Consider the following 25038-nt stretch of genomic DNA (forward strand, 5'->3'; position numbering starts at 1 on the left):
TGGGGCACATTTTGTGTAGAGGGCCCGCCTGCCCACCAGGATACCCACCTCGGGCACCCCTTCACCTATCAGTACCCCCCTTAGGGCCAAGCTAGCTTTGCCCCCACACCACATTCATGGGTGGTTGGTCATAAGGACCAGTCGCCAGCAATTGCTTGCAAACCCTCACACCCCTGGACCTTTCGATCGCTTCCCTGTCAGCACCCCTTGGAGGACCCCATGACATTGCTGTCATGGTTTAGTAAGGAAAGGTGTGCTGAATTGCCCCATCACTCGTGATGTCACCCCTCCAGGCTACATACAAATAAAATAGAACACAGGCCACCACTAGAAGAAAAGTGGTTAGCAAGTCACTTACGAAGAATGCAAATATGTCCCCTCAAATACTGGTGTCTGACCTGCTAGGAAGAAAAGTTGGTTAACAACCAAGTTATCAAAGACAAATCTCCATGAAAACATAAACAGCATAGAACTCTATTGCTATTGGGAGGCGGGAAGGACATAAATTCCTTGGAGGGCGAAGAGGAGCATCGGCCTACGCGTGCAAGGTGGAAAACAGGAGTGAAAGAGCCACTCACTGCACTGTGGCCCCTCATATGGGTGCAGCCAGCATGCTCAACACGTTTGCATGACCCAGAAGCACTTCCATTTCCTCATGGTCACGCTAGCACAGGGGACCAATTGCTGCTCTCCTTACTGGTGGGGTGGAGGTGCATTGCGCTACCGCTCCCAAGCACCCGGACAGGTAGGACCCACCGTATGTGCAGCTCCCCCGATATAGAGGAGCCTTGAGCATATGGCCCAGTGCTGCCAAGGCCTCCATCCCCAACCCCAACAATCTGCCCTCCTCAACCTCCTCCAGTTTTGACCATAGGCAATAATACATACATTTTTGGGTTAGGGGCTGGAATTTTATCAGACAAACAAAAAACACTTCCAGTAAAACCATGTGTCAGTCCGATATTATATGTAGTAACCTTAGTATTTACAGCTTTATTTACATATGTTGATGGCTAGTCTTAAAAGAGATTCTAATACATCCGTTGTGTGTAGCACTATCTAAACATGTTCCTGCATATCACAGTTTGTGGCCGTGAATGAAATCATGACTACTCCCAATGGTGTCTCCTGGTCCAGGAACCACCCCTTCCATCTATGTGACTCAGGGTGACTCCTTCCTTAGGGGAGGACCTCCACCCCGCAACTCCTGCCGGAGCACACTTTGTATAGGGGGCCCACTTGCCCTTCAGCCCATGTACCTCAGGCACCCCCTCTACACATCAGTGCGCCCCCCAAGTGCCTGTGCTAGCTTCAAAAGCACTGCACATGTGCAGGTGGTTGGCCATAAGGACTTGATGCCAGCGATCGCTTGCAACCTCCAACGTCCCTGGATCCTCTATTCAATTTCCTGTCAGCATCCCTTGGACCCCGTGACATTGCTGTCATGCTTAAGTATGGAAGGGTATGGCGAATTTCCCCACCAATCATGATCTCACCCTGCCCCAGGACAGCAAATTCCCCCTACTATCAGCACCACCAAACTGTTGTCCTAGAGAAGGTGCTGCACCAGCCAGGCCAATAAGTTCTCCAGGACCATCTCATTACCAATCCTCGAAAAGTGCACCCCATCCTTCAAGAAAAACTGCTCGCCCTTTATGTACCCATGGAGTATAGTCTACAGCCTGGCCAGTCTGAAGAGCTTACAAATCTTGTTCTTTATTTGCTTCACCAAATCGTTCAAGGCTCTGACTGATATGCCATCGCTCCACTCCAGCCTGGGGATGATGTTTGACCATGCTAGCACTGCCTGAGGAAATCTCTTTGCCAGCCAACCAATCTCAAAGATCATGAATTGAAATAGGAGCTTCTGGCCAATAAGCACCAATTCATTGCCATCTAGATGCAGGATGATGATGCTGGGGGGCATGTACCCCCTAAGCAGCATCGTCTCCAGGGAAGACCTCAGATGCACCAGCTGCAGATCTCCAAGACTGTAAAAAAAGATGATACCCCGCCTGCTGCACAATCGATGCAAAGCCGCCTGTGGAATCCAGTTCCCCTTCTCACCGCACATAAGAGTGGCCTATGACCTGTGATCCCAGTTGCTCCATGTGTACAGGGGCCACCAAGACTTCCAACAGCTCTCTTGATTCTCAGTATATAACAGGTGCATTAGATGAAAAAAAAGGGGGGAAGGAGAGAAGACCGCCTTGTTAAAGGATGCCACCATGGTGACCTTCAGCCATAAAAGATCAACCGAACTGGTTGTGGATATCAGCCACTTAGGGTTGGGAACAGTCCTGTTGCAAATGAAAGACCAAGGGGAGTGGATCTCTATAGTGTATGCATGCAGAGTATTGACAGCCATGGAAATGCACTACAGGCAGATTGAAAGAGAAGCCTTAGCCATTCGGTGGACTTGCAAGCACTTCCATCTGTACCTTTGCGGACAGAAGTTTAAAGTCATTAGCAATCATAAACTGCTGGTACCGCTGTTTGCAGGCACCGCCCACAGTGGTCCGCCCCGGATAGAAAGGTGGGCAGTCCAGCAATACTCTTTTGTTCTGAACTACCGGCTGGGAGTGAATAATCCCGCTAACTATTTGTCACGCGAGCCCACTGCAGTGGACTTCAATGGAGAGAGACATGAGGACCCTGGCACAGAAGGGTTGGTGAAAATGATAGTGAATCTGGCATGTCCAAGAGTGCTGTTGCTGGAGGAGATGGTAGAAGAGACTAAGAAGGATGGGAAGGATACAGAGGATACAGAGGCATTACTGGCAACATTTTCTGAAAAGTATGCAAGGTCTAACTAAAAAAGGACGGGAGGCTCGCACCCAGCCATCGAAATGCTGACATGAGTTGAGCGAAGTCAGTGAAGGGCTCATACTGAAATGACATCTAATAGTTGTCCCACACAGCCTATGGGAAAAGACAGTGGAATTGGCACACTAGGGGCATCAGGGTATTGTGAATTTAAAAAGCTTGCATCAGGACAAAAGTATGGTTCCCAACAGTGGATAGGCTGGTGGAAGAGAAAGTGAGGAATTGTCAGTCCTTCATCCAGATGAGTGGTGAACCACAAGTGGCACTGGTAATCACCACAGAACCCTGGAAAATCCCCTGGCACTCCTTAAGTATGGATTTTGGAAGCTACCCGGTTCAAAGACTTACATTGGTGATCATGGAAAGTCACACAAAGTTTCCCATGGTGGAAGTGATCAAGTTGACTTCTTATGGGAGCTCGAAAACTGTAATTGCACCCATTCCTTGGGATTTCCTCTGCACACACCATGCCCCCAACTTGTCGCCAATCCTTCTCTACCTGCTGCGTCGGTAAAGAGACCCAGTTCCTCGTTGGCTCTGGAATGCCCGGGCCACTCCACCAGTCCATTAAAGTCACACAGGAATTACTTCCAGATTCTCATATCCCGTCTGACCTCACTGGACAACCTGGTGTGATAATGCTTTACCTTTAGCCCCAACATGGCTTGGGCAATGAATTGGGAGAAGGGGCCCCCCTATGGGAATGATCCACAATGCTAAATTTAGCTGCCCAACCAAAATCTGCAATGGGTGTAATGTGACTTTCTTAGCTCCCAGACATGCTTGTAGAGCTTGGGAAAAGGTGCTGACATTTTCCAGAGGACACCTGGACACCCCCACCACAAACTCCAACTCAATTCCCAAGAACTCAGTCATGCTTGCAGGCCCCAGTGTCTTGCCCTGCACAAGCAGGACCCCACATTTCCCCATAATGTCCTGAAAAGCACCCAAGGTAATAATAGTACATTGCTCAGTACCAGGTGGGCCCAGGAAGAAAAAATCATCTAGGAAGTACAACACCCATTGGTGTCCTGACTTCCGCCTGAAAACCCATTCGACGAAGGTGCTAAACCTCTAAATGTAGAAGCACGACACAGAGTCGCCCATAGGCATACACTTTTCAAAGTAAGAGGCTCCCCCAAATAAAAAACACAGCAAGTGAAAATCCTTAGGGTGGACTGGGAGCAAACCAAAAGCCGACTCAATCAGACTTAACCAATAGAGTCCCAGCTCCCATAGCATCTGGATCGCCCAATCAAGAGAAGTGTACTTAGCCCAGCATAAAGCCCCACCAATAGCCTCATTCACCAAGTGACCCTTGAGAGTCAATGGGTTATGTATCAATCTGAACTTCCCCAGCTCTTTTTTAGGGCCATCCCAAGGGGGAGCAAAAAATCCCATCAAGTGGGGTTAGGTGGATGGGACCCGCCCCCTGACCAAGACTCATCTCCTTTTGGATCTATGACCTGGACGCCCCGGATTGGACCGGAGAGTCTGTTGATTTCTAAAATAAGGGGAGCCCACATAACCTTCAGCTGAAATCCTGAAACCTTCCTTAAAACCCTCATATAATGTCTTTGCTGCCTAATGATTAGTGTAAGTATTAAGTTAGGGAATCTTTGCTGTCAAGTTAACCAGTGAGGGAGTCCTGCAAAACTCAAGATGGTAATTCCTGCTTCTTGATGCCATTTTCTTTGGACGTTTTATAACACTTGGATTCTTGGTGGGGTGCCAATCCACAAAACGAACAACAATGCTTGAATCTACAACTTCTCTGTGGTCAGGTACAGGTGTATGAGTTGAAATCTTAACAGGCTTCTTTCTTTGTCTCTTCCCCACCCCCCAGGCTGCTAGTGGACCCTGTCCCTGCTCAAAAGGGCTGGCTAGTGGTAGCCTCAGCCCATTTCATATAATGCAGCCAAGTGATTATATTTATCTGGTCCCAGGCTAGGGTGGGCCTAGTGGTCTTAATCCTCCTGAACTCCTTATCATAGTCTTTCCAAGCCGACCCATGATACTTGTCAAGAGAACTGACCATCATATTCTGAAAACATGCCAGCTGAGCGCCCAGACCACTGAAACGCTCTGCAAAAATGGCTTGGTAATTTGAGAAGCCTCTAACCCAATTCACCAGAGTTTCCTCCACTGTTGTATGTCCACTGGCCGCAGTCCCTAGAGTGGTTACATTCTTTGCAACGCTTGGCCTCCTGCCTATCAGACTTATCCACCAGCAACTCAAAAATATCCACGTACGCACCCTTCCAAATGTTTTCTTTCACTTGCATTGACATGTCTACCCACCTGTTCATGTTCAGAGTGCATATCACCCAAACCCACAGCCAGTAAAGAGGGCCCTGTACCTGAAGTCGCCGCTTCCTGAATGAGGGGAAACGTTGCAGCTTCTTTCATGTGTGCTGCCCCAATGAGGTGTTAGAGACGGTAGGCGCTTGGCTAGCTGGCAGTGCAGAGGTCCCCACTGCCGTGGGTGCGGTAGAAATCAGGGGTGCCACTGTAGTCCCTACGGTGGGCCCAAGCCCTGCTGCGCTCCTTGGGACCCCTGACTACCCTTAGTGCCACCCAGGTAGGCCACTAAGTGCCTTCAGCTTTCTAGGACATCACCTTCATTAGTGCCCACCAAGGTGCCCCCCACTAGGGGGACAGACAGTAGCCCCACCTCTGAGACTCAATGCAACACAATCATCAATTTAGCCACTAAGTCTGATGGGGAAGGCTCCCCCCATTGGAAGTCACCACATTAACCATACCCCACCAACATTCTGCACAATGCCGCCGGCTGCTGCCGGCCCCATTACTGCTATGGCATTGCCTTGGATGGCAGCCTAGCCCAAATTATCAGGAGCTGAGGTCAGACCAATCTATGCAGGTTCCAAAGTCCTAGTGCTCTAAACCCCCCATGAATCCGGGTCAACTGCTGCTTGCCCCTGCAAACACCCCTTACGCCTGCAACGTTTCTTGGGAGGCACCCCGCCCTCCTAGGCCTCTCTACCCGCTCCACAGGCACCCCTGGAGGCGACAACCTTAATGAAGCAATCGCCTGGTCCATGGCATCCTTCCTAAGCAGCAATGCCTCCAGAAGCGCCTCAGTTCATGAGTGCTTGGACTTCTTCCTTGCACCTCCAGACATAATGCACCTCAAGCCAAGCAACAATGCAAGATGGGCGAATTAAATAGACCACATAAATTGCCAGCAATTTGCTTGTATACAAAACCACTGTGCAAGCTGCCCACCATTTGACCCAATTGATAGCACTAAATCCCAGGTACCAAACCTCCTACAGGTGCCCCCACAAAAAACACTTTACTAAAAAACAACTCAATCTTCTGCAAACCAACACAATACCATGAGATAACAGAGTTTGAACCTTCAATCCCTGAGTAGTAGTCCAATATTTATGCAGTTAGCAGCAAAACAGATTTCAAAGAAGCACCTGTGCTGAAAACACTGCATCCACATCAGCCCACTGAGTAATAGGTAAAACAAGCCACCAGCACAATAACTACTGCCCCCCACAACACCCCCCTCATCTGCTGCACCAGGTATCCCAGCCTCAGCCACCACTGAGTACAACTCAGGTTAGGTGAGCAAATGCTCTAACCTGTGTGGACCCAAGGCAGGAGATGGCTGGGCTGCTGTTGCTTTGATCCTTGATGCAGAGTGTGAAGCACAGCATATCTGGAGGAAAGAAAAACAAGAGGAAACAAAGAAAGAAGACGGTTGACAAAAATTCCTAGGCTGGTGAATGGGAGCGTTGTCATCCATGTGTGAGGTGGTGAGTGGGAGTGGGAAGCCCACTCACTACCCTGCGGCCCCTTTTACAGGAGGGGCCAGGCTGAGCAATATGTTTGCATAACCCGGAAGCACTTCAAGTGCTTCTGGGGTCACGCTAGCACAGGGGACCAATTGCTGTACTCCTAACTGGCGTTTCCATTGTCTTCTATGTCTGAATTAAATTGACCAACACAGTGACTGAGCAGTCACCTAAAATGTAAATTTTAGATACGATAATTACTTTAGAAGCTATGACACAGTTCTGTTGCAGCTGAGCATACCACAAAATAAACTTGTTTTAATTGGAAAACGTGCTGTAATTCACATTTGTGTTTACCTGGAGCCTCCTCGTCTACTATGTCCTTAGCACAGTCTTTGAACATCATTCAGAAAACCAAGGGAGGACCCATTCTCAGATACATTGTTGATGAAATGATGTAAGAACAATTAGTGCATAAGAGAATGGTTTACAAATGGGAAAATGCTATATAAAAGATCTCCATCTAATTTCCAAGGTCTCATAAATATTTTAAGTGCTGCAGGAGGTTGTGCTTAGAGTGGAAACCCTGAGATAAACATCTCTGGTGGGAAGCTGCTCTAAATCGAATGAACAGCCCGGAGGAGCTTTGATCCCAGGTCTACGTTGCCTACCGTGGAATTAGAAGGCCATATTTCTAACTGTGAGAAACCAAGTAACTACACATATATTTCACAATATATTTAAACTCTAATCTGACAAGATAATTTATCAAATTTATAGAAGGAATGCTTCCCATCTTAATGCTCAATCACTCTTTGGTACTACTTAATTATATTTGAAGGATTTGTCCCCAAGTAGAAACAGGATCAAAAGGTGCTGATTGTAGGAATTCTGTGCAGTAAGATCTACTTGGAGGGGAATAATATTTGACACACCCATTTCCCACAAAAATTAATGAACATCAGAAATGATGCCCGCTATTTAGGGTGTGGCTACAGAGAGCCTCACAGTCTGCCACAGCTCATCTCATCAACATTAAACAATATTCAGATGTGGGCTTTGTGTCAGCCATCTTCAGTTTTAGGTTTGTTTGGGAAAACCCCTTCCGTCAGTGTATGTAAGCTACAATATAATTGTACGTTTAACGCAAAGAAATGGTTTAAACACATATGAAGAAAATGAAAACTGTGTTCAATCTTGGGATTAGTTTCTACCTAAAGGTGATTGTGTGGACCCAAAGGTTGACCGATTAGACTGATATTTATGTTCTTTAAGCAATTACCTTAGTATTATAGGTGAGCAAAGCTGTTAAAATTCACAAATCTTCAAAACATTTCTGAAGATTTTGGCAGGAAACTCACAGGCAGATGACCTATGATGAAGTACCCACACTTAAAACCTTAGAGAAGTGCAAATGTTGAGCACTTCACCCAATTCCACATGCAAAATTAAAACCTCTCCCATTCCTGTTCAACATGATAGATGTTATTACAATATTATATGGCAGCATCAAGCGTAACGGCCGATTTATTAGTCTAGCTAATGAATCTATGTTGGCATATCCTGCTCACCAGATTTCCTCTCACTGCATGTCAATTCAGAACAACATTATTCAAAGCAAAGCATGGATTGCAAGGAAGTTTGATGGCTATGATATTTGAATATTATTATATTATGTGTCCAGTGTTAGAATCGACCGATGATCACCCTAGTTTGATTTTCGAAATTTTGGAATAAAAAATATTTTTAATTGATTGTCAATATTGAGTTTAGCAGATAATATACCATCACATGCTATCCCACCCATCTACTGGGAAACATATTGGCCCTGTTTATTTAAATAATATCTATATTATACTTACATATTTGTAATAGAAATGGTGGTGACTGATTAACATTTTTTTCCAAAAGAAAAGTTCCCAAGTACTAAATTGTGTCTTTTGTGAACTGTTAAAATAGTTTATTTTGTTTTAGACTATTCATTCATTGTTATTGGTTTAAGGGAACACAATAAAAGTTGACTTGTTTAATAGTCCTTTGTGATCATGAATCATGGTAGCCCTTTCAAAACTGTCCCCAGCAGTGGGATGTGTCTGCCTAATGGCAAGGGAGATTAGCAATTGTTGCAATCACTGGCACCCTGTTTGGGAGTAGTGGTCTCGTCAGATGAGAACACTTATTTTATTGTGTCTTTGAGCAGGGAAGATACTATGGTGTTGTCAAAATGTATAGTCAAAGGACAAATCTTCATATCCGTCCAATGCAATAGCTCCACAATGTTTATCCAGTTCTGATGCTGAGTTGTCACCAAAATCCTTAACATTTTAATTATCACTGCATGGTTCAATGCTTTAGCATTGATCACTTAGCTGCCATCTTGCTATGACTCTCAGGTATCCTTTTTGTCAAGGTCAGCCGTCAGCAGAGAGAAGAAGGGTACAGACTTTAAACTAAGCTTGTGTAGCAAGATACAAAGGGGCAGATTTACAAGTTCCTAGTGCCTCTTAGCGTCTCCTTAGCATCTTTTTTTTTTTTACACTAAGGTGGCTCTAAGTAGGCCATTCTCCCACGCTATATTTACAAAGTGGCACAACACATACACTGCGTCACTTTGCAACCCCTTGTGCCACAAATGCCTCCACCAGGCATAGTTTATACATGGGGGGTACCCACTCAGGGAGGCCTGAAAAAAAGGCACAGTGAAATTTACAAAATTTCACAGCATCATTTTTTCCGGCATTCTTAAAGTGACGCTCCTGTATTGACCTATGGGCAGCCCTGGGCTTTGCTGCACTTGCGCCGAATGGTGCTGGTGCAGAAAAGCGCCACAATACCATCAAATATTTAGATGGTGTTGTTGTAACGACCGCCATGGTGCACCGTATTGTAAAAATGGCGCAAGCATGGTGTCATTATTGGGGGCACAGGGGGACGCAAGAAGAGTGGCGCAGCTGGACCGATGTGCCACTTTCTTGTAAATATGTCTCAATTCACTGATTCAACCCAGGTACCATTTAAAGTGATGCAGACAACTAGAGCTTTCTTGGCTGAACTACTAAGATATTGTGTATGTGCGCCTACCAAAAAATATGCACCAATAACTTCAAAGAATTCAATAAAAACAGCAACAAAATTGTTCATCCTAAAAAAAAAAGGCACATAACAGCCTTCTTAAACCCTCTACTGGCTACAGTTGTAATATGCACAATGCCTTTTCAAGCAAAATCCCTTAGTACTCCCCTCACAATAAACTCATTAAATCACTACGCTTCCAAAGCATTCCTCATCGGGGATGGGTTCTAAATTTTCTGCAGCTCATAAAGACATCCGAAATCCAATAAGCCACCAAGCAAAATCAGGAATGTCTTCCTCTCCCTTTCACATTAGGATTGTGCAACACAGTCTTAAAACTGCCAGCTCCTCCTCACTAAGCAGGATGGGGTTACCAGATGAACTCATCCAGTAAACTCTTCCCCAAGAAGCCATCACAAGTGGTCTTCTGTGTCACCCACCGCCCTGGTGCCAGAGAAGCAACCGACATTGGAGGAACTGTTAATCAACACGAGAAGACTGCCTACTCCAATCTATATCAGTAGGGCGAAGTTTGTGTTTTAAATATTTGTTGTGTTTTGTATCTCATTTCACGCACGTCGAGGCTGCATCAGAGGGGAAGGCAAAGGTTTACAGGAGACGATTGGATTGGAGCTAGTACACTCCAGAGGCTTCACCTGTGAGACGGAACTGCCTTTAAATAGGACCAAAGGGCCCAGAGCCCAAGTGGAAGATCCTGTCTTAGGTTATGGTGACATCTTAGGGTCTGCAGAGTATAGGATGGAGAAGTCATAACAATAACTAGCACCGTGGCCAGTCACACCAGGATGCTACAGACACCCCATTAAAGGATAATGGTGAGACAGTCTACCAGACCCGATAATATGTGACTGTACCACAAAAACCTGCACTTTAAAGATGGAGAATGAGTATAAAAAAACACAGACGACCGTTACCTTTATTGGCAGACTACAAAACGCCTCAGTGTAGTGGTCATGATAAATGAAACAGAATAATGTGGAATAATGTGTTTTTTTAAAGACTTAGGGATACTGAGATGAGCTGTAGTCACTATCAATTTACAATTCAAATTAATGCTAAAATGATGTAAAGAAGTGCATGCTCAAGGAGATGGGAGACATGGTAAAGACACAAGTTATTCAAAAAGAGAACGGACACAGGCCAAGAGGCAAACTCTGTACTGTGAACTCTTCTAATAAAATGACATAGTATAAGCTTTGGATCTGGCAAGAGGGAAAAGGTGCTCAGTTGTACAAAACTTTTGAAATGAAGGATAGTAAAATATGGAACAAACTCGAGGCACAAAGACATGAACCAAACTTTCATTCAAAGATGACCCGAAATTTGATTTTAAAATATACATGGTGCACGTTGCAAACTCAGTCATCCTCTTATTGCTGAAGAGCGTAGTAAAACAAAAGTTTAATCACAAAGGTAAGCGAGAGGCCTAGATCTCAACACCAAATCACCTGAATAGGCAAGTCTTTTTAAGACCTTGCCTTAATGAGAGAGGTTTGGAAGCATATTAATGGAACAAGCATTGGCAATATAAATAGATATCACTGAGGGGCAAATTGGCTCTGCCAGAGGTCTTTAACCCTGCTGTACAGCATCACCATATTCTAAAGTTAATGATGGAGAGGAAAGAGGGTCTGTGCTGTAGTGAGAGACAAGCACTGTACATTATCTCATTATCTAAAACCTATAGCAGTAAAAGTTCAAGCTCCATCCCATTGTAAGCGTGATACTTTGAGTTTGGTAGTGACCCTTTCCTAGTCAGCCATACTGCTGTTGGTTCATGCAGCTGGATAAACAAACAAAATAATCACAGCTGCATGGAGGAGAAGCATTTTTCAGTGGATGAGCACAAATGTTAGCCCAATCAAAACTTGTACTCCTGTCCACCAGCATGTGGGCGGAGCTAAAGTTCCTCTCTGTAGTACACCTAAAAGTTCGGCAGCTGCGCTGCCCAGCCACAATTAAAAGATGAAAAATAGAAAATACTGAAATTAAGTTATCTGTCCTCTATTTGACAGACAAAATTTACTAGTATAAAATCCTAATGTAGCTTTGTATTCTCTGCTATCTTCAACACAGAAAACTATGTGGTTTTAATGAAATAATGTAACAATTTCTTGCTCAAGGAAGATTCCCTTTGGGACACAAAATGATTTTCCAGCACACACTGATGGAAATGAAGAGTTACAGTGTTCATGCTGGAAACACAAGCATAAATTGAGGATCCCAAATAACCGAAACGTGACCAGCATAGGGATGCATTTATTGTTAGTTCGCAAAGTCGCCATTCCATTTTTCCAGGCAACATAGGAGATCAGGACGTTGTAATAAAGTGAATATCTGCTATTGAGGCAAACTTCAGCTTTGTTTTACATAGATGTACATTTACTTTAAATAAGTGAGTCAGGAAACACTTGGCCACCAACTCAAGTGACATCCTAGTTAAGTTTTGTGCATTGGTTCCCACGCAAACCCCTCTTCCCTCCCAATCTGATGGGCACCAAGTTTATGCCCCAGCATTTCTGATGGCTCAGTGAACAGAAACCAATGCTGGTTTTACCTCCAGCTGCCACAGTAAATTCAGATTACTTTTGAGTTGTGGGAGAAAGTAGGTGGAAACATTTCTAAGGCTTCTTCCTCAGGACCTTGATCATCAAGGAGTTAAAAACAAGGGGGGGGGATTTTCACATCTGCTTCTAAAATTAAACAATCTGCAAAGTAAATATTGGCCCATCTTCATTAATTAAATCTAGGCTAGGAATTTACATGATCACATATCCTACTTTTCATAAAAATGAATGTTGAGCTGTTGTGATTATTGTAAGTGAGAGGTCCTTTTACCTGTCATGCAAACTGTATACCTACATCTGATACAAACATCTTGCAGCTGGGGTGCTAGATTTATACTTCAGCAACATAATTACCATTTTCAAGACGCGTAAAGAGTTTTCCAGTTTGTCTCATGTTAGTTATGAGCTGCGCTTTCCTTCCAAAAAAAGAACTACAGGTATACCCGAGAATGCCACATAATGTGCTGTAAAAAGCTGGGCCCTGCCTGCTTAACTCACACCTGACCTGTAACAGAAACATTGAGGTATTCCGGAACGCGAGTTCAGATTTCGAAAGCACAAAATCTGAGTTAATTGCAAACTGTTTTGCAAACAGATGCATGCCAGTTTTTTCTTCAAGAAATGTATCCGTGTGAAAATATTCAGCTTATGGAATTACTAAATCTTGAGGTTTTATGTGCCATCTAGCATGTTCCAGGTAGGCTCGTCTGGAATTGCCCCTAGGCGATGTCTGATATGATCTAAGCCTCCAAACCCATCCCAATCCAAACCAAAACACTGTGGGCAAAAAACATAAAGCGAAAAATTGCTCAATATTTCCAAGTCCACCAGGTTTCCAATCCAGACTTGCCAAGTACATCTGTGTAAACAAGCATGTAGGTCGGTGTTATGGGTATGTCTTCACCCTACCCCTGAAACCATGTAGATTGTTTCCCACAACAGCTGCATTTTAAAGAGAGTGAATGGGCTTTTGTTACCTAGTGCTGATTTCAGAGAGAACAGAACAGTCAACTGAGAGACCAGAGAGAAAGTGGCAGCCATTTTAATATGGGATTGTTATTGTGTTTCCTCCCGAGTCTCATTACACGCTCAACCTAGTTCTACGTCACATGAACAATTGACCAAGAACATACGAACCATTTAAAGCTCCAGTTTCTCTTGCTGCCCCACACTCCTCCCACCAACCCCCGCAAATTCCATTAACAAAGAGAGGCAGAAACAAAAGCCGGCCATCAAGGGCATCTGAGCGGCCTTTGCCAGGCTTCTTCCACTTCGGTGCACCTAACAATCCCCGAGGCAACCTATTCAGTGAGCCTTGCTCGCTGAGATGTGTGGCTATTGTCTCTGGTCCCGCAATAGGGAAGTTTTACCCCTGAAGAAGTCAGCAAAAAAAGGGGTCAGCCACTGCCGGCCGAAGTTCAAAAATCTGCCAGAGTTCACTATTGTGCATGGTTTAATGAACCGGAACATTCTAAATTGTCAGCGATAATTTTGATAATAAGATTTTAGAATGAGTAGGAGGGTTGGAACCACTATTATAAATGAAAAGAAAATGTTTCAGTCTAATAAATAGACGGATGTCAGACTAACGTGTTCAGCCGTCACCATCATGTTTGTTTTGCGTTAAAAAATCTTGTTGAAGTCAAATTTTACCATGTTGGTTATGAATAGGTCATACAGTACTGATATTTTCAGTGCAATCTGTTATTTATAATCTTTCATTTTAATGTGAATAGAAAAATTACAATGTCCAGAGGACAGAAGCAAAGAGTAGTGGAGGAAAGGGCTATTCTCATCCGACTTTGGTCAACCACAGACCACAATTAAATATTCCATTGAAAGTGTTTCCTAAACATCCAATACACAGGTGCTACCATCAGAAAATTCAGTGAGTGACTCTGTGCCCGAATCTAAGACGTGCTTCGTCTGTCTGCCAGATTTAATTCGACCCAATAGGTTAGCCAATGAGATCAACAAAAAATACAACATAAATTTATAGCAGGCATATTATCATGCTACTCAAATATTGCACTCTGGGAAGTGGTGTAGCTGGAATCTATAAATGGACTATAGACGGGGGCCACTACAGACGGACTATTATCCGGCGAGTGAGGAACAAATTGTGTGGCAAAATTGATTAAATTATGCGGTAAGAAAAGCCAAATTATACTGCATAATTTGGAAATTATGATATTAGTGCTCTGTTATTTTATGGTACCCCTGTCTGGGCAAAGATGCTACCTCATTAGTACCAATTTACCAACAAAACACAGTAAAAAACAACTGAAAGATGACTAATCAACCTTTATGGATAGCTTTCCACTGCGCAGGAACAGGTATTGCCACATTTTTAGGAAATGTTGATGCAATTGAGGAAAAAACAATTTTTTGTTAAAATCTGCAGATTATGCAGCAGATGATATCTTAAGTGGCAAATGCAGAAAGTTCATAGTTATGCGAAAAGTGCTGTGGCTGCACAATCGCATAATTCCATTGGCTCTGACCGTAGACATGTGAAATGGGGAAACCTAACGATTAAGCTGTGGTGTAATACTGATGCAGGATCAGGCTTCCCTGATGGACTCCAGACAGGGCCAGCACTACAATAAGGCCAATGGAGCCTGCTACCTTATTGCGCCAACACAAATGGCCACGGAAATATGCCAGATTACACCAAATAGCTTCAAAATAGGTGTTGTTGCAAGAGCAAGATAGCATGCCCAAACATTGAAATGTCGTTTTGTTTTAGACTCCGAAATTCTTGTGTAGCAGCTGACTCTGTCACCAGACACCAGTTTAACATAAGGACCTGGTATATTGTGAGAGTGATATTTGTATTCAAATGGTATTTCAATGTCATTGGTTTAATTGGACTGTAAATAAGGCTCCTGGTTTCATGTTTTAGACATTTCTATCTGCAATTATCCATATATATGTTTTGTTTCTTTTTATCTGTATTTATTTTGAGTTTTGTGCAAAAATAAACTTAACACGTGTATATTTACACATTTACTTATGCCATAAAGACACATTCTTAATTAGATGTCTCACGGATGTTGGTGCTATATAAAGCCTAATATGGTGTATCATCCATACAGTATGCAATACACTCATTGGCAGCAGCATCAAAGATTGCTTAAAAGAACTCTATTTTCTGAATTTTTGCATACCTACAAATAATTACTGACAGTGAAAGATGTTTTTCTTTCTGTATTTATCTGTAAAAATCTGTAAAAATGGAAAACTGGGAGAATTAATTATAATACAAGTGCTGAAGAGCTCTATTTCCAACACAGATGCATGCTTGATTCTTTGTAGTGAAGAAATATATATATGTATATATATTTATATATCAAAAACAAAGTTGTCCTCATGTGAAAGCGCACTCCCAACAGGTTAATATAAACGGGAAGAAAAAGCAAAGCCAGCAACTCACAGTGAATTCTTTAAGCAGTTTCATTATTCCAGGCCTTAAGTTATAAAATCATCTCTGGACACGTGTTTCAAGGTCAATCCTTTCTTCAGCAGAGAAAAATATAAAAGTGTTTCACCCTCGTAGGTGCAGCCAGTGCTGGAGGTGTTCCAGGCATCTCTTTCTTACTGAAAAGACCGGCATGGCTTCAGCTTGTCTAATTACAGGCACCTGATTAGTCTCTTTAAATACTAGTCCGCCCCAGTGGGCCTCTCAAGTGAGCAGTGCATGCTGGTTGTGGTGGTCCTGCAATTTTTTCATTTTGCCCCAAGTGGGTTGCTGGAGCCAAACGAAATAATGACCCAAAGTGCAAAACCTTTGTAGGCGAATCCAAAGTAAAATTGTCAGATTTGCTGTGAATAACCCAACCTGATTGCTCTTATGTGACAATCCATTTTTAGTCACACAGACCTGCTTCGATGTGCAGTGGCTGCCTATATATATATATACCACTATCACTGTGTTCCATCATTCTTTTCTCTCTCCCATCTCTCTTCCCCCTCTCTGATCGCGTTATCTCTACCATCCCCTTCCCTTTGTCTCTTTCTTGAAGCCTCCTTGTGGCTGCTGCAATTAACCTTGGGAGCTGGAGAAAGTGACAAAGGCAGCAGCAGCGGCCCTTGGCTTCCAAATCCGGCCTCCAAGGCATCAACCCACAAGGGAAATGCCCGGTGGAATAAAAGGCTTGTCCAAACCTGCGCACAATCTCCACAGATAGAGCCTTCCTCTCTCACTGTAAGTGATAAATTTACAAGAGGATTCCACTGCTTAACTTCTTGTTGTCTACAGTAGAGTACCCAGTATGTCATGGGCCCTAGTATAAGGAAGGAAACGTGCCCCCGCCTGCTCTATGAATTATAAAATACATCAATTATCAGGGTTCAGTGGCCCCTCAGGCCTATGAGCCCTAGAGCCACTACACCTACTGCACCAATGAAATCTATGCCCCTGGCAGTCTAGTACAAATGTATGTCAGTTTAACAGTTACCACATTAGGAATGATAATGATGGTGTTAGCTGTCTGCTAAATTCAGGTAATAAAGGGAAAAAAGTTCAATATGATTCATTGAGTGGGCATTTGGGTGTGCTACCTTTTGCCACTGCTTTTTTGAAGTGTCATTCATGTCTTTGATCGATCAACAAGAATGCATATTTAGGGCCTCATTAGGAGTTTGGCGGTCATAAGACTGCCAAACTCGTGGTGGCGGTCGGACCACTTAGACCGTCACCACCACCAGGATCACGGACCCTGATGGGTGGGCGGGGGACGAAGTTGTGATCAGCCACGGCGAGGCTGAGTTCAGCACCCCTATGTTGATCATACCTTCCCTTTCCACCAGCCTTTTCATCGCGGGGTCCCTGCCATGGGAAGGCTGGCGGAAAGGCAGTGCAGGGCCTCCCTGTCCAGCACCTTCACAATGTGCACTGTCTGCTAAGGCAGTGCGCATTCCGAGGGTGCTGGGGAACCCTCTGTGCGACAGCATTGGCCTCGGCTCCCTGAGGAGCCGAGGCCAACGCCACTGCACTTTTTCCACGGGGTTGACCGACGGAAACCTCCTTAGGAGGTTTCTGCCAGTCAGCCTGGTTGAAACATTGTAATAGAACCTTGGGGGGAGACCTCCAATGTCATGGTGGTTTCCTCCCCACGGGTCTGGCGGGCTGACGGTCGGTCCATAAAACTGATAATGAGGCTCTAAGTGTGGAGTAGTGGTTTGGTCCTCTTCAGTCAATGGATTCCTGTCACAGTCATTCATATTTTGGAACAGCCCACAGGATAGCCATTCCGTGTCCCGGGTGGCAAGTATGTTGACCAACTTGTTTTTAAGTGGTGTTGCTGCTTTACTTCTGAATTTAGATAATATCAGGAAGGAGGAGAGAGCCCAGCCTCATCGGCTCCCTTCCACGGAGCAGCTGTATGGTGGTCAGGCCAGATTCACAACCATGGCTCCCCCAAACACACAGGCAGCCAACTAACAGACCAGTAACACTGCACGTCAAGGCTCAACACTCATCAGAGGGTGATGAATTAGCACTGTGGAGCTCTGAAGTGCAAAGCAACAAAGCAACTCGATGTCCTAATACAATGTCCCACAGCATGGCAGTGAACTCAAGACGGCACTTTCATCCACAGGAGAGAGAGCAGGGAGAGGAGCCTTCAGGAGGAGGCCTAGCAGCCCTGTTCCTTGTGGAGACGATGAGCTCCCAGCCTTATCCTTTGCAAGTTGTGCATTTTTTTTAAAGTCAGATCTATTACACACAGTTGAAATTCTAAGGTTCTGGAAGTATACACCTCTGTGCAAGGGAACACAAGGTGCACTGATCACGGAAAGTGATGCAAATGATCCCGCCCAATCATTTCTTGGCCATGGCATGTTTTTGTTCTAAAGCAGTGCTCTAAATAATATGGCTACATGCTGTTGTATTTGCACGAACACATCCCCATAGCAGCACCCATCCAGAATTAATGACACACTGACATGACTGACTTTTCCCTTTCATGGGTAGTGCAGGAAACCCCAGTATTTCCGTAAAGGCTCAGCAACATACCCTAGAACTCAGACCCTGGCACCTGTGCATAACATTCTTACACAAATTTAGAAACATTCTTTAAGTAGTCATAAGGTAAAAGTGAACCAAACTCAAAAATGTGGAGAGAAAATTACCTTATAGCCTTGCAGTACATCCAGTCACTGGGTGTGGGACTGAAGGCTTTACCACAAGGGCATGCCCCATGTGACTGGTACATAGAGATAACAGAGAATGTTATCTCAGCATATGTCTGTGAGGGGGATTGAGATAGGCGTGTGAAACAGATGCAGTTTATTACGAAACAAGAGTATTCTGTGGGAGTTATCAGTATCGGGGAACACAGTGACAACGATCATGGAATTGGGGTCTACCCATTTTTAATGGTCTGCAATGTGACCCTCCTCTTTGTAGGATTGTGGAGCAGAAAATGATCATGGGAAATAACTATAAGGAGGAACAGGCTTTTGTTCCACCATTGGTAGTAATGTGGGAAGCAAAAATTAATTCACCCTTCAGCTGCCACTAAGTCTACAACCTGCCCTTAACACCGTCAAGCAATGCCTAAGAAGGTGAAAACAGCACAAGTAGCAGTAAAGGGAGACCATAGGACTCATCATAAGTTAAAGTGGGATTCACAGAAAGCAGAGTAAAGCAGAGACCCTTTCCAGATTGATATGTCCCATTTCCTCCCATAAAATTTACTCCATTAATTATTCTCTTCCACATCTGGCCTTCCCCATGCCGTGCCAGAAGTTGCACGCTTCTGATGAAAGGGAGCACTTGGGGAACCAAATCCTAAAAGGACACTATAGAAAGCTTAGATTGTTAATGGAAAGAGAGGTACAGAGAAAAAACCTTGGCAAAGCCAATAGGTGTGGCTTTTTAATAGTGAAGGCACTTTGTAATAGATAGGTGAGTTTGTGTGAGTTGTGTTGATCTGGCAGTCAATGAACGTTGGGAGGTCTATGCAAGTTGATGAAGATGGGTGATGACTAAATAGTTGAGTGTATGGGTGAGTGAGTGAGCTGTTGGAGTGGTGGATAACTTGTTACCACCAAAATGACTTTGGCTATCCAGGTACCCACTTATTGTCAATACCCATTCACCCAGCAGTGCAAACATTCATCTATTCAAGCATCTGTTCCTGGATTTGCTCACCCATCCAGGAACTCCTTATCTATTCATAATTTTTGCATTCACCCATGAAGAGGCACTTTAATTAAAAAACATGGCAGACTTATCAGCTGTGCCTGTGCTTCTTTAGGGATGTCAAATGCAGGTTTTGATCCTGGAAATCTAGTAAGGTTGGAAAAGGTTTAGGCAAGATGGCCTGCACTGTGGCTGGATTTTAATGGACAGGGGGCACACAGCACCTCAGATCATTAACCAGCCTCACGTGGTCATCAAAGAAAGCTGACCCCGTTGCACACAAGGAAACATTTAAGTGGGCAGCAATTTAATGTTTCATCCCCATACCACAGTGATTAACCCTCCACTATGTAAGGGTTTAGAGAGGAACTCCAGTCACAAACCAAGAGTACTCGTGTAAGCAGGACATCCCTACCCCACTAGTGTCACTTCCACCTGTGGGCTGGATCCCGAAGAGCTACCTAAGGGTAAAGCCATAGAGGGACTCTTAGTGCCTTTTTAAAAAAAAGGCAAATCCCGTGCACCCTCTAATACTAATGCAAGGAGCAGCTGTTCACTATATTTCAGTATGTTTTATGTCTGTTGTTCTTGATTTTCCATTAAAGTTTCAGGTGGAATCACAGGCAATCCAAAAGGGTACTGCTGTAGGCAGCAAACAACAAAAGCAAGCATTGATAAAGTCAATGTGTTCCGCCTTTAGGACCTATTGGCTTTTCAAAGCCTTTTTAGTGATGCTGTACAATATTGCTGATGCTGTGCAGCATGGCTAAGGAGGAGAGGAAACAATTTGTAGGCAATGCGCATAGGCGCAATGTGCACTCTTTTTCCTTTGTATTTACAGATGTGGGTAAATTTAAACAACGTACTGCTAAAGCATGTTTTTAATGACGGTGGTGGGAAGCAATGTGGAGGGCACAAGTGGGGTGAAGCGGGTGGGGTGGGAGCTCGGAATCAACACAGAATGTGTAGGTGGGGAAAACCAATATAGAGCATGGGGAAGCAGCATGGGGCACAGAGGAAAGAGAAGCACATGGGCGAATGAGAATAATACGGAGCTGGAAGAAGAAGCACACTGGCGACAAAGCAACACGGGGGCAGAAGCCCACGAGAGAGAGAGCAATTCAGAGACGAGGGAAAGCAAACAGGTGGGAGAGCCACATGAACTATGGAGACGGAAAGAGAAGTACAGGAGGGACACCTGGACAACACATGTACTCTCGTGGATGACTTAACTAAATAGAAAAAAATAGTGCCTGAAAATTAAGCAGCGGAGGGCATGAGTTATGAGACCATTCTCAAGGGGATGGACAAATACAAGAAGAGGAAAGAAAGCCACACAAGCTAACCAATAAAAAGTAAGCAAATGAGACTGACAATAAAGCCAACCAATGGTAAGCAAAGTGCGGGCCCTAAGCCTTATGGCAAACAGACATATTGTGAGGTCTGTTAGGCAAGACCTACAAAGGAGTACAGAAGGGTCTACAAGACACGACCTCGGAAGCCGCTACCGCGTGGCCCCAAAATGAGCGCCACGGTGCTCCACTGTTTATTTGAACAGGTAAGGAAGGTTCTGAGCAACTGAGAGGCTGGCCCAGTATTGCTGCAAGCAGCACGGGGAATTGTTTCCCGAGCCATTGGTTCCAGGTGTGGGGAAAACCCGAAAAAAGACAGCACCAGGTGGTAAATCTTGCAGGTACCCCAGGCGGGCAGTCAGCTGTGTCGTCTCTTTCCGAGGTAAAACGTTCAGGAATCTCTCTGAGGTACTTTGGTTAAGATACAACGGGTGTAGAAAGCAGTGTGTGTTTCACACTAGAGAGGCACACAGTTATGCCAGAGTGACGTCTTGTCTCTGACCGCAGTACCACCGCGCGTCCTGTCGTGGTGTATGCATCTCCATCTGCTGCAGCCGTGGGCGAGGGCTGCTGCAGACGTGTGCACTGAGCGCCTCCACAGGACTGCGTCAGAGGATCTCAGGTCCGCTTCCGGCCTGCTTACCAACGGTACCCTGCAGCAGGTCGGCGGTCCTGCTCATCGGAGGTCGGACATTACCCGATCAGCATGCGGAGCCGAGCGCTCTCTTCCTGGAGAGCAGAGGCGAGCTGTTTGCCGGTTGCTTTAGCTCGGCGCTGTCGCACTGTGGGACGGGAGATGGGGTCTCCTCGGTCGCCCTCCATCAGTCTATTCATCTCTGTGCCAGCTTCCGACCATACAAACGAGATAAACCACTCCAAGCCAGGCTCGCACGAGAGCCCATCACACACACACTACTTTAGAGATGGGGGGAGGTGATCAGGTGCTTGGGAAGGGGGAGGGGGGTTTGGGGCGCACTTAAAGAAGTCTAAAATCACAGATTGGAAAGTGGTTAGTATTAAAAGTGGTTACTGGTAAAAGTGCCAGACTGGCTAACTATTTGAAGAAATATAAATTACTAAAATGGTAAGGGCAACTCAAACAAGGATGTATAACTAAACTATAACAGGGGAGGAAGGAAAATGAAGGGCACGAAGTAAAGAAAGGGAGGAAAAGGTTATCTTCCGCGCCCCTCGACAGGTCTGCGTTCATAATGGCTTCACGCGAAATGATGCCCCCAGCCCACCTTGCGGAATAATGCTGATGGGCGCCTGATAATCCAACACCTGACAGATATGGTTAGGCACTCGGCTAATTACCTCCACCACCCAAGGAAAGCAGGGCCCAACATTATAGGCCGCGTCTAATCCATCACTCTCCACCCCTTCCCCTCAGTGCTTTGAGGTGATATTACTACAGCGTGGGGCCCTATAGTTATAAAAGTAACAAACGTCACATAAAATGGGTGGATGGAGTGGGTGAGAGAGGGATGGATGGAGCTGAGGGCTCCTGATGACAAAGATGAGACCACATTGATTCCTGGCACAGACTTAAGTCAATGCAAATATTAATTCCACAACTAGAATACAGGGTGTTCACACGCTCAGGCGCCCATGCTAGAAAACGGAACTGTTATGAAAAAAAAACGCATTGCTTCTGTGGATGACATCACACATCACTACCTTCATCAGAATGTGGAAACTCTATGTATTTTTTTTTAACACAATTCAACTGCTTCTAAAAACTTACAATGTACACATGCAATTAAAAAAAAAAAAAACAGTGACGGCAATATACTTCTCCAGATCACTAGTAAGTAATTAATGGCGCAAAGATCGATTTGACATAATGCCATTGTAATCATGCACAATAATCACGCATTTCATATTCTGGGTTCTATAGTAACTAAGCATTATTTATCCATACAGTGCTTGCCGTCCCTGGGTTGCCTCTTCCTAGCGCTTTAAATAACAATTATTACAAACACCCAAATCAATGCTACATAATGTATAATAAAACATTAAAGATAACGTCGGTACAAATCATCACACGTAACACGTGTAACACGTCAAAGGCTCTGTCCCACCAGTTCAGTGGAAAGACAATCTTCCCGTGAAAATGCCATTTGGTTGATCGAAGAAATCATGCACGTATGCGGCATCCTTATTTTGAAACGAAAAGCAAATGCCCACAGACAGACAGACGGCAAAGCAATGCCCCACATACCCATTTGTGCCGGTCCTTCTGGGGGAACATTCCTGGGGAGCCTGTGGCGGCATGCAGTCTAAGGTCGCTGGCGGTCTGCCTCATCCTCACTCAGAGCATGGAAAGCTCGCCCATCGCCATGGTAACACTTTACAGTAGAAGCTGTTTTCTTAAAGTTGTGTTTTTTGAAGGTGCTGATTGCTCAAAGTGGAGTGGAGGCACTCACTGCGGAGGGAGAAGGTGCTTCGATCGCGTGTGTGGTGCGTGAGGGGCTCGGAGAGACCCGCCAGCAGCTGGAGCACTCGGGCGCCCTGTCACTGCTCGGTGTGACTCCGCCTCCCAGATGCAGCCGGTTATACCTTTCCTCTTGTCCTGGACCCCAAACACCACAAGCAACCATGTACTGACCAAAAAAGCACCAGAACATCCCCTACACTGTACCGTTCCGTCACTAAGGTAGCGACCTGTCACAAGCGTGAGAGGGGCCTGGAGCCCCCGGGGTACTGGCGCCCCTTAATGATAGTGCTTATAGCGCCAATTGGGTAACCAGGCCATGTAGCCAGCCGGATTCCTCGAAATGAGTAGCCACGATGCGAGCTTCAAGCAAGCTGGAGGGTAATTAGAGATGACGGGATCCGCCACCTACCTCCCAAGGAGAGGCAGACAGCAGGAGTGTACCATTCCGCCTCAATGACAGGGCTGCAGGGAGGCTGCAACTCTCCCAGGGAGAAATTAAATCCAGACAGGCGAGGGGTGCCATTAGCAATTATGGGAAGGTGGTTGTTAATCAGCAGGGCACTTGCAGCCAAAGCTGCGTGCACAAGGAGCCCCAAGGGGGTACAACAGGGAAACCAAACTGTGCTCCTACTGAAAATGTGCTATTGAGCAGGCTGTGCACTCACAGGTGCAGAGAAAAAAAGCATTGGCAAAGCCAATAGGTCTGGAGTAGACTGCCAGCCATTTGGCTTTAACAAACGGTTGTCTTGCTTTGACCTGGTTTTTGCAAAACATTATAGTTGGGAAGCTGCAGGGCATTCTAAAAAAAAAAAAAACAGTGGCTGAAAGTAGAAAAGAATCGTCTCAAAAACACAGGGCCATATTTATACTTTTCGACGCACTACTGCGCCAACGCAGTTGTGCGTCAAAAAATCTAACGCCATTCTGAAGCGCCATGCGGGCGCCGTATTTATTCAATGACGTTAGCCGGCGTTAGCCGGCGGAGCTGCCTGGTGTGCGTAAAAAAAATGACGTACACCAGGCAGCGCCGGCGCAGGGGAATATGGAGCTTGGGCGCCAAAAAATGGGGCAAGTCAGGCTGAGGCAAAATTTTCGCCTCAACCCGATTTGCGCCATTTATTTTGACTCCCAACCCCCATTGAAATGACTCCTGTCTTAGCAAAGACAGGAGTCATGCCCCCTTGCCCAATGGCCATGCCCAGGGGACTTCTGTCCCCTGGGCATGGTCATTGGGCATAGTGGCATGTAGGGGGGCACAAATCAGGCCCCCCTATGCCACAAAAAAAAAAAAAAAAAAAAAAAATACTTACCTGAACTTACCTTATGTTCCCTGGGATGGGTCCCTCCATCCTTAGGCGTCCTCCTGGGGTGGGCAAGGGTGACAGGGGGGGTCCCTGGGGGTATGGGAGGGCACCTCTGGGCTCCTTCCGAGCCCACAGGTCCCTTAACGCCTGCTCTGACCAGGCGCTAAAAAACGACGCAAAAGCGGCTGGACGTCATTTTTTTTGACCCGCCCACTCCCGGGCGTCATTTTTGCCCGGGAGTGTAAATACGGCACACATGCCTCGGAGTCAATTTTTTAGACGGGAACGCCTACCTTGCATATCATTAACGCAAAGTAGGTGTCCACGCTAAAAAATGACGCAAACTCCATGGACTTTGGCGCTAGACGCGTCTAACGCCAGAGTATAAATATGGAGTTCGTTTTGCGTCGAATTTGCGTTAAAAAAAACGACGCAAATCCGGCGCAAACGGAGTATAAATATGGCCCACAGTGTCTGGCACGGCAACGTACAGCCTTAAACTCAAGTATATATGAAGTAATGATTTAACGTAGACA

The 25038-nt window shown here is 45.2% G+C and overlaps 1 protein-coding gene across 2 annotated transcripts in view; it reads right to left on the bottom strand.

The window, feature by feature from the left end:
• PLEKHG5 (pleckstrin homology and RhoGEF domain containing G5) overlaps window positions 1-25038 on the bottom strand; it is an 834379-nt gene that overhangs the window by 459577 nt on the left and 349764 nt on the right. Inside the window, exon 1 of one of the 2 annotated variants that reach the window (XM_069240016.1) lies at window positions 22983-23326. The exons of the other annotated variant lie outside the window; for it this stretch is intronic. Coding sequence (XP_069096117.1) covers window positions 22983-23066 — 84 coding nt within the window. The 5' untranslated portion in view covers window positions 23067-23326. Of the gene's footprint in view, window positions 1-22982; window positions 23327-25038 lie in introns of those variants that run through there. 2 annotated transcript variants of the gene reach the window in all.

This window comes from Pleurodeles waltl, chromosome 6 (genome assembly GCF_031143425.1).
Source record: "Pleurodeles waltl isolate 20211129_DDA chromosome 6, aPleWal1.hap1.20221129, whole genome shotgun sequence".
In the NCBI taxonomy this organism is placed as follows: domain Eukaryota; kingdom Metazoa; phylum Chordata; class Amphibia; order Caudata; family Salamandridae; genus Pleurodeles; species Pleurodeles waltl.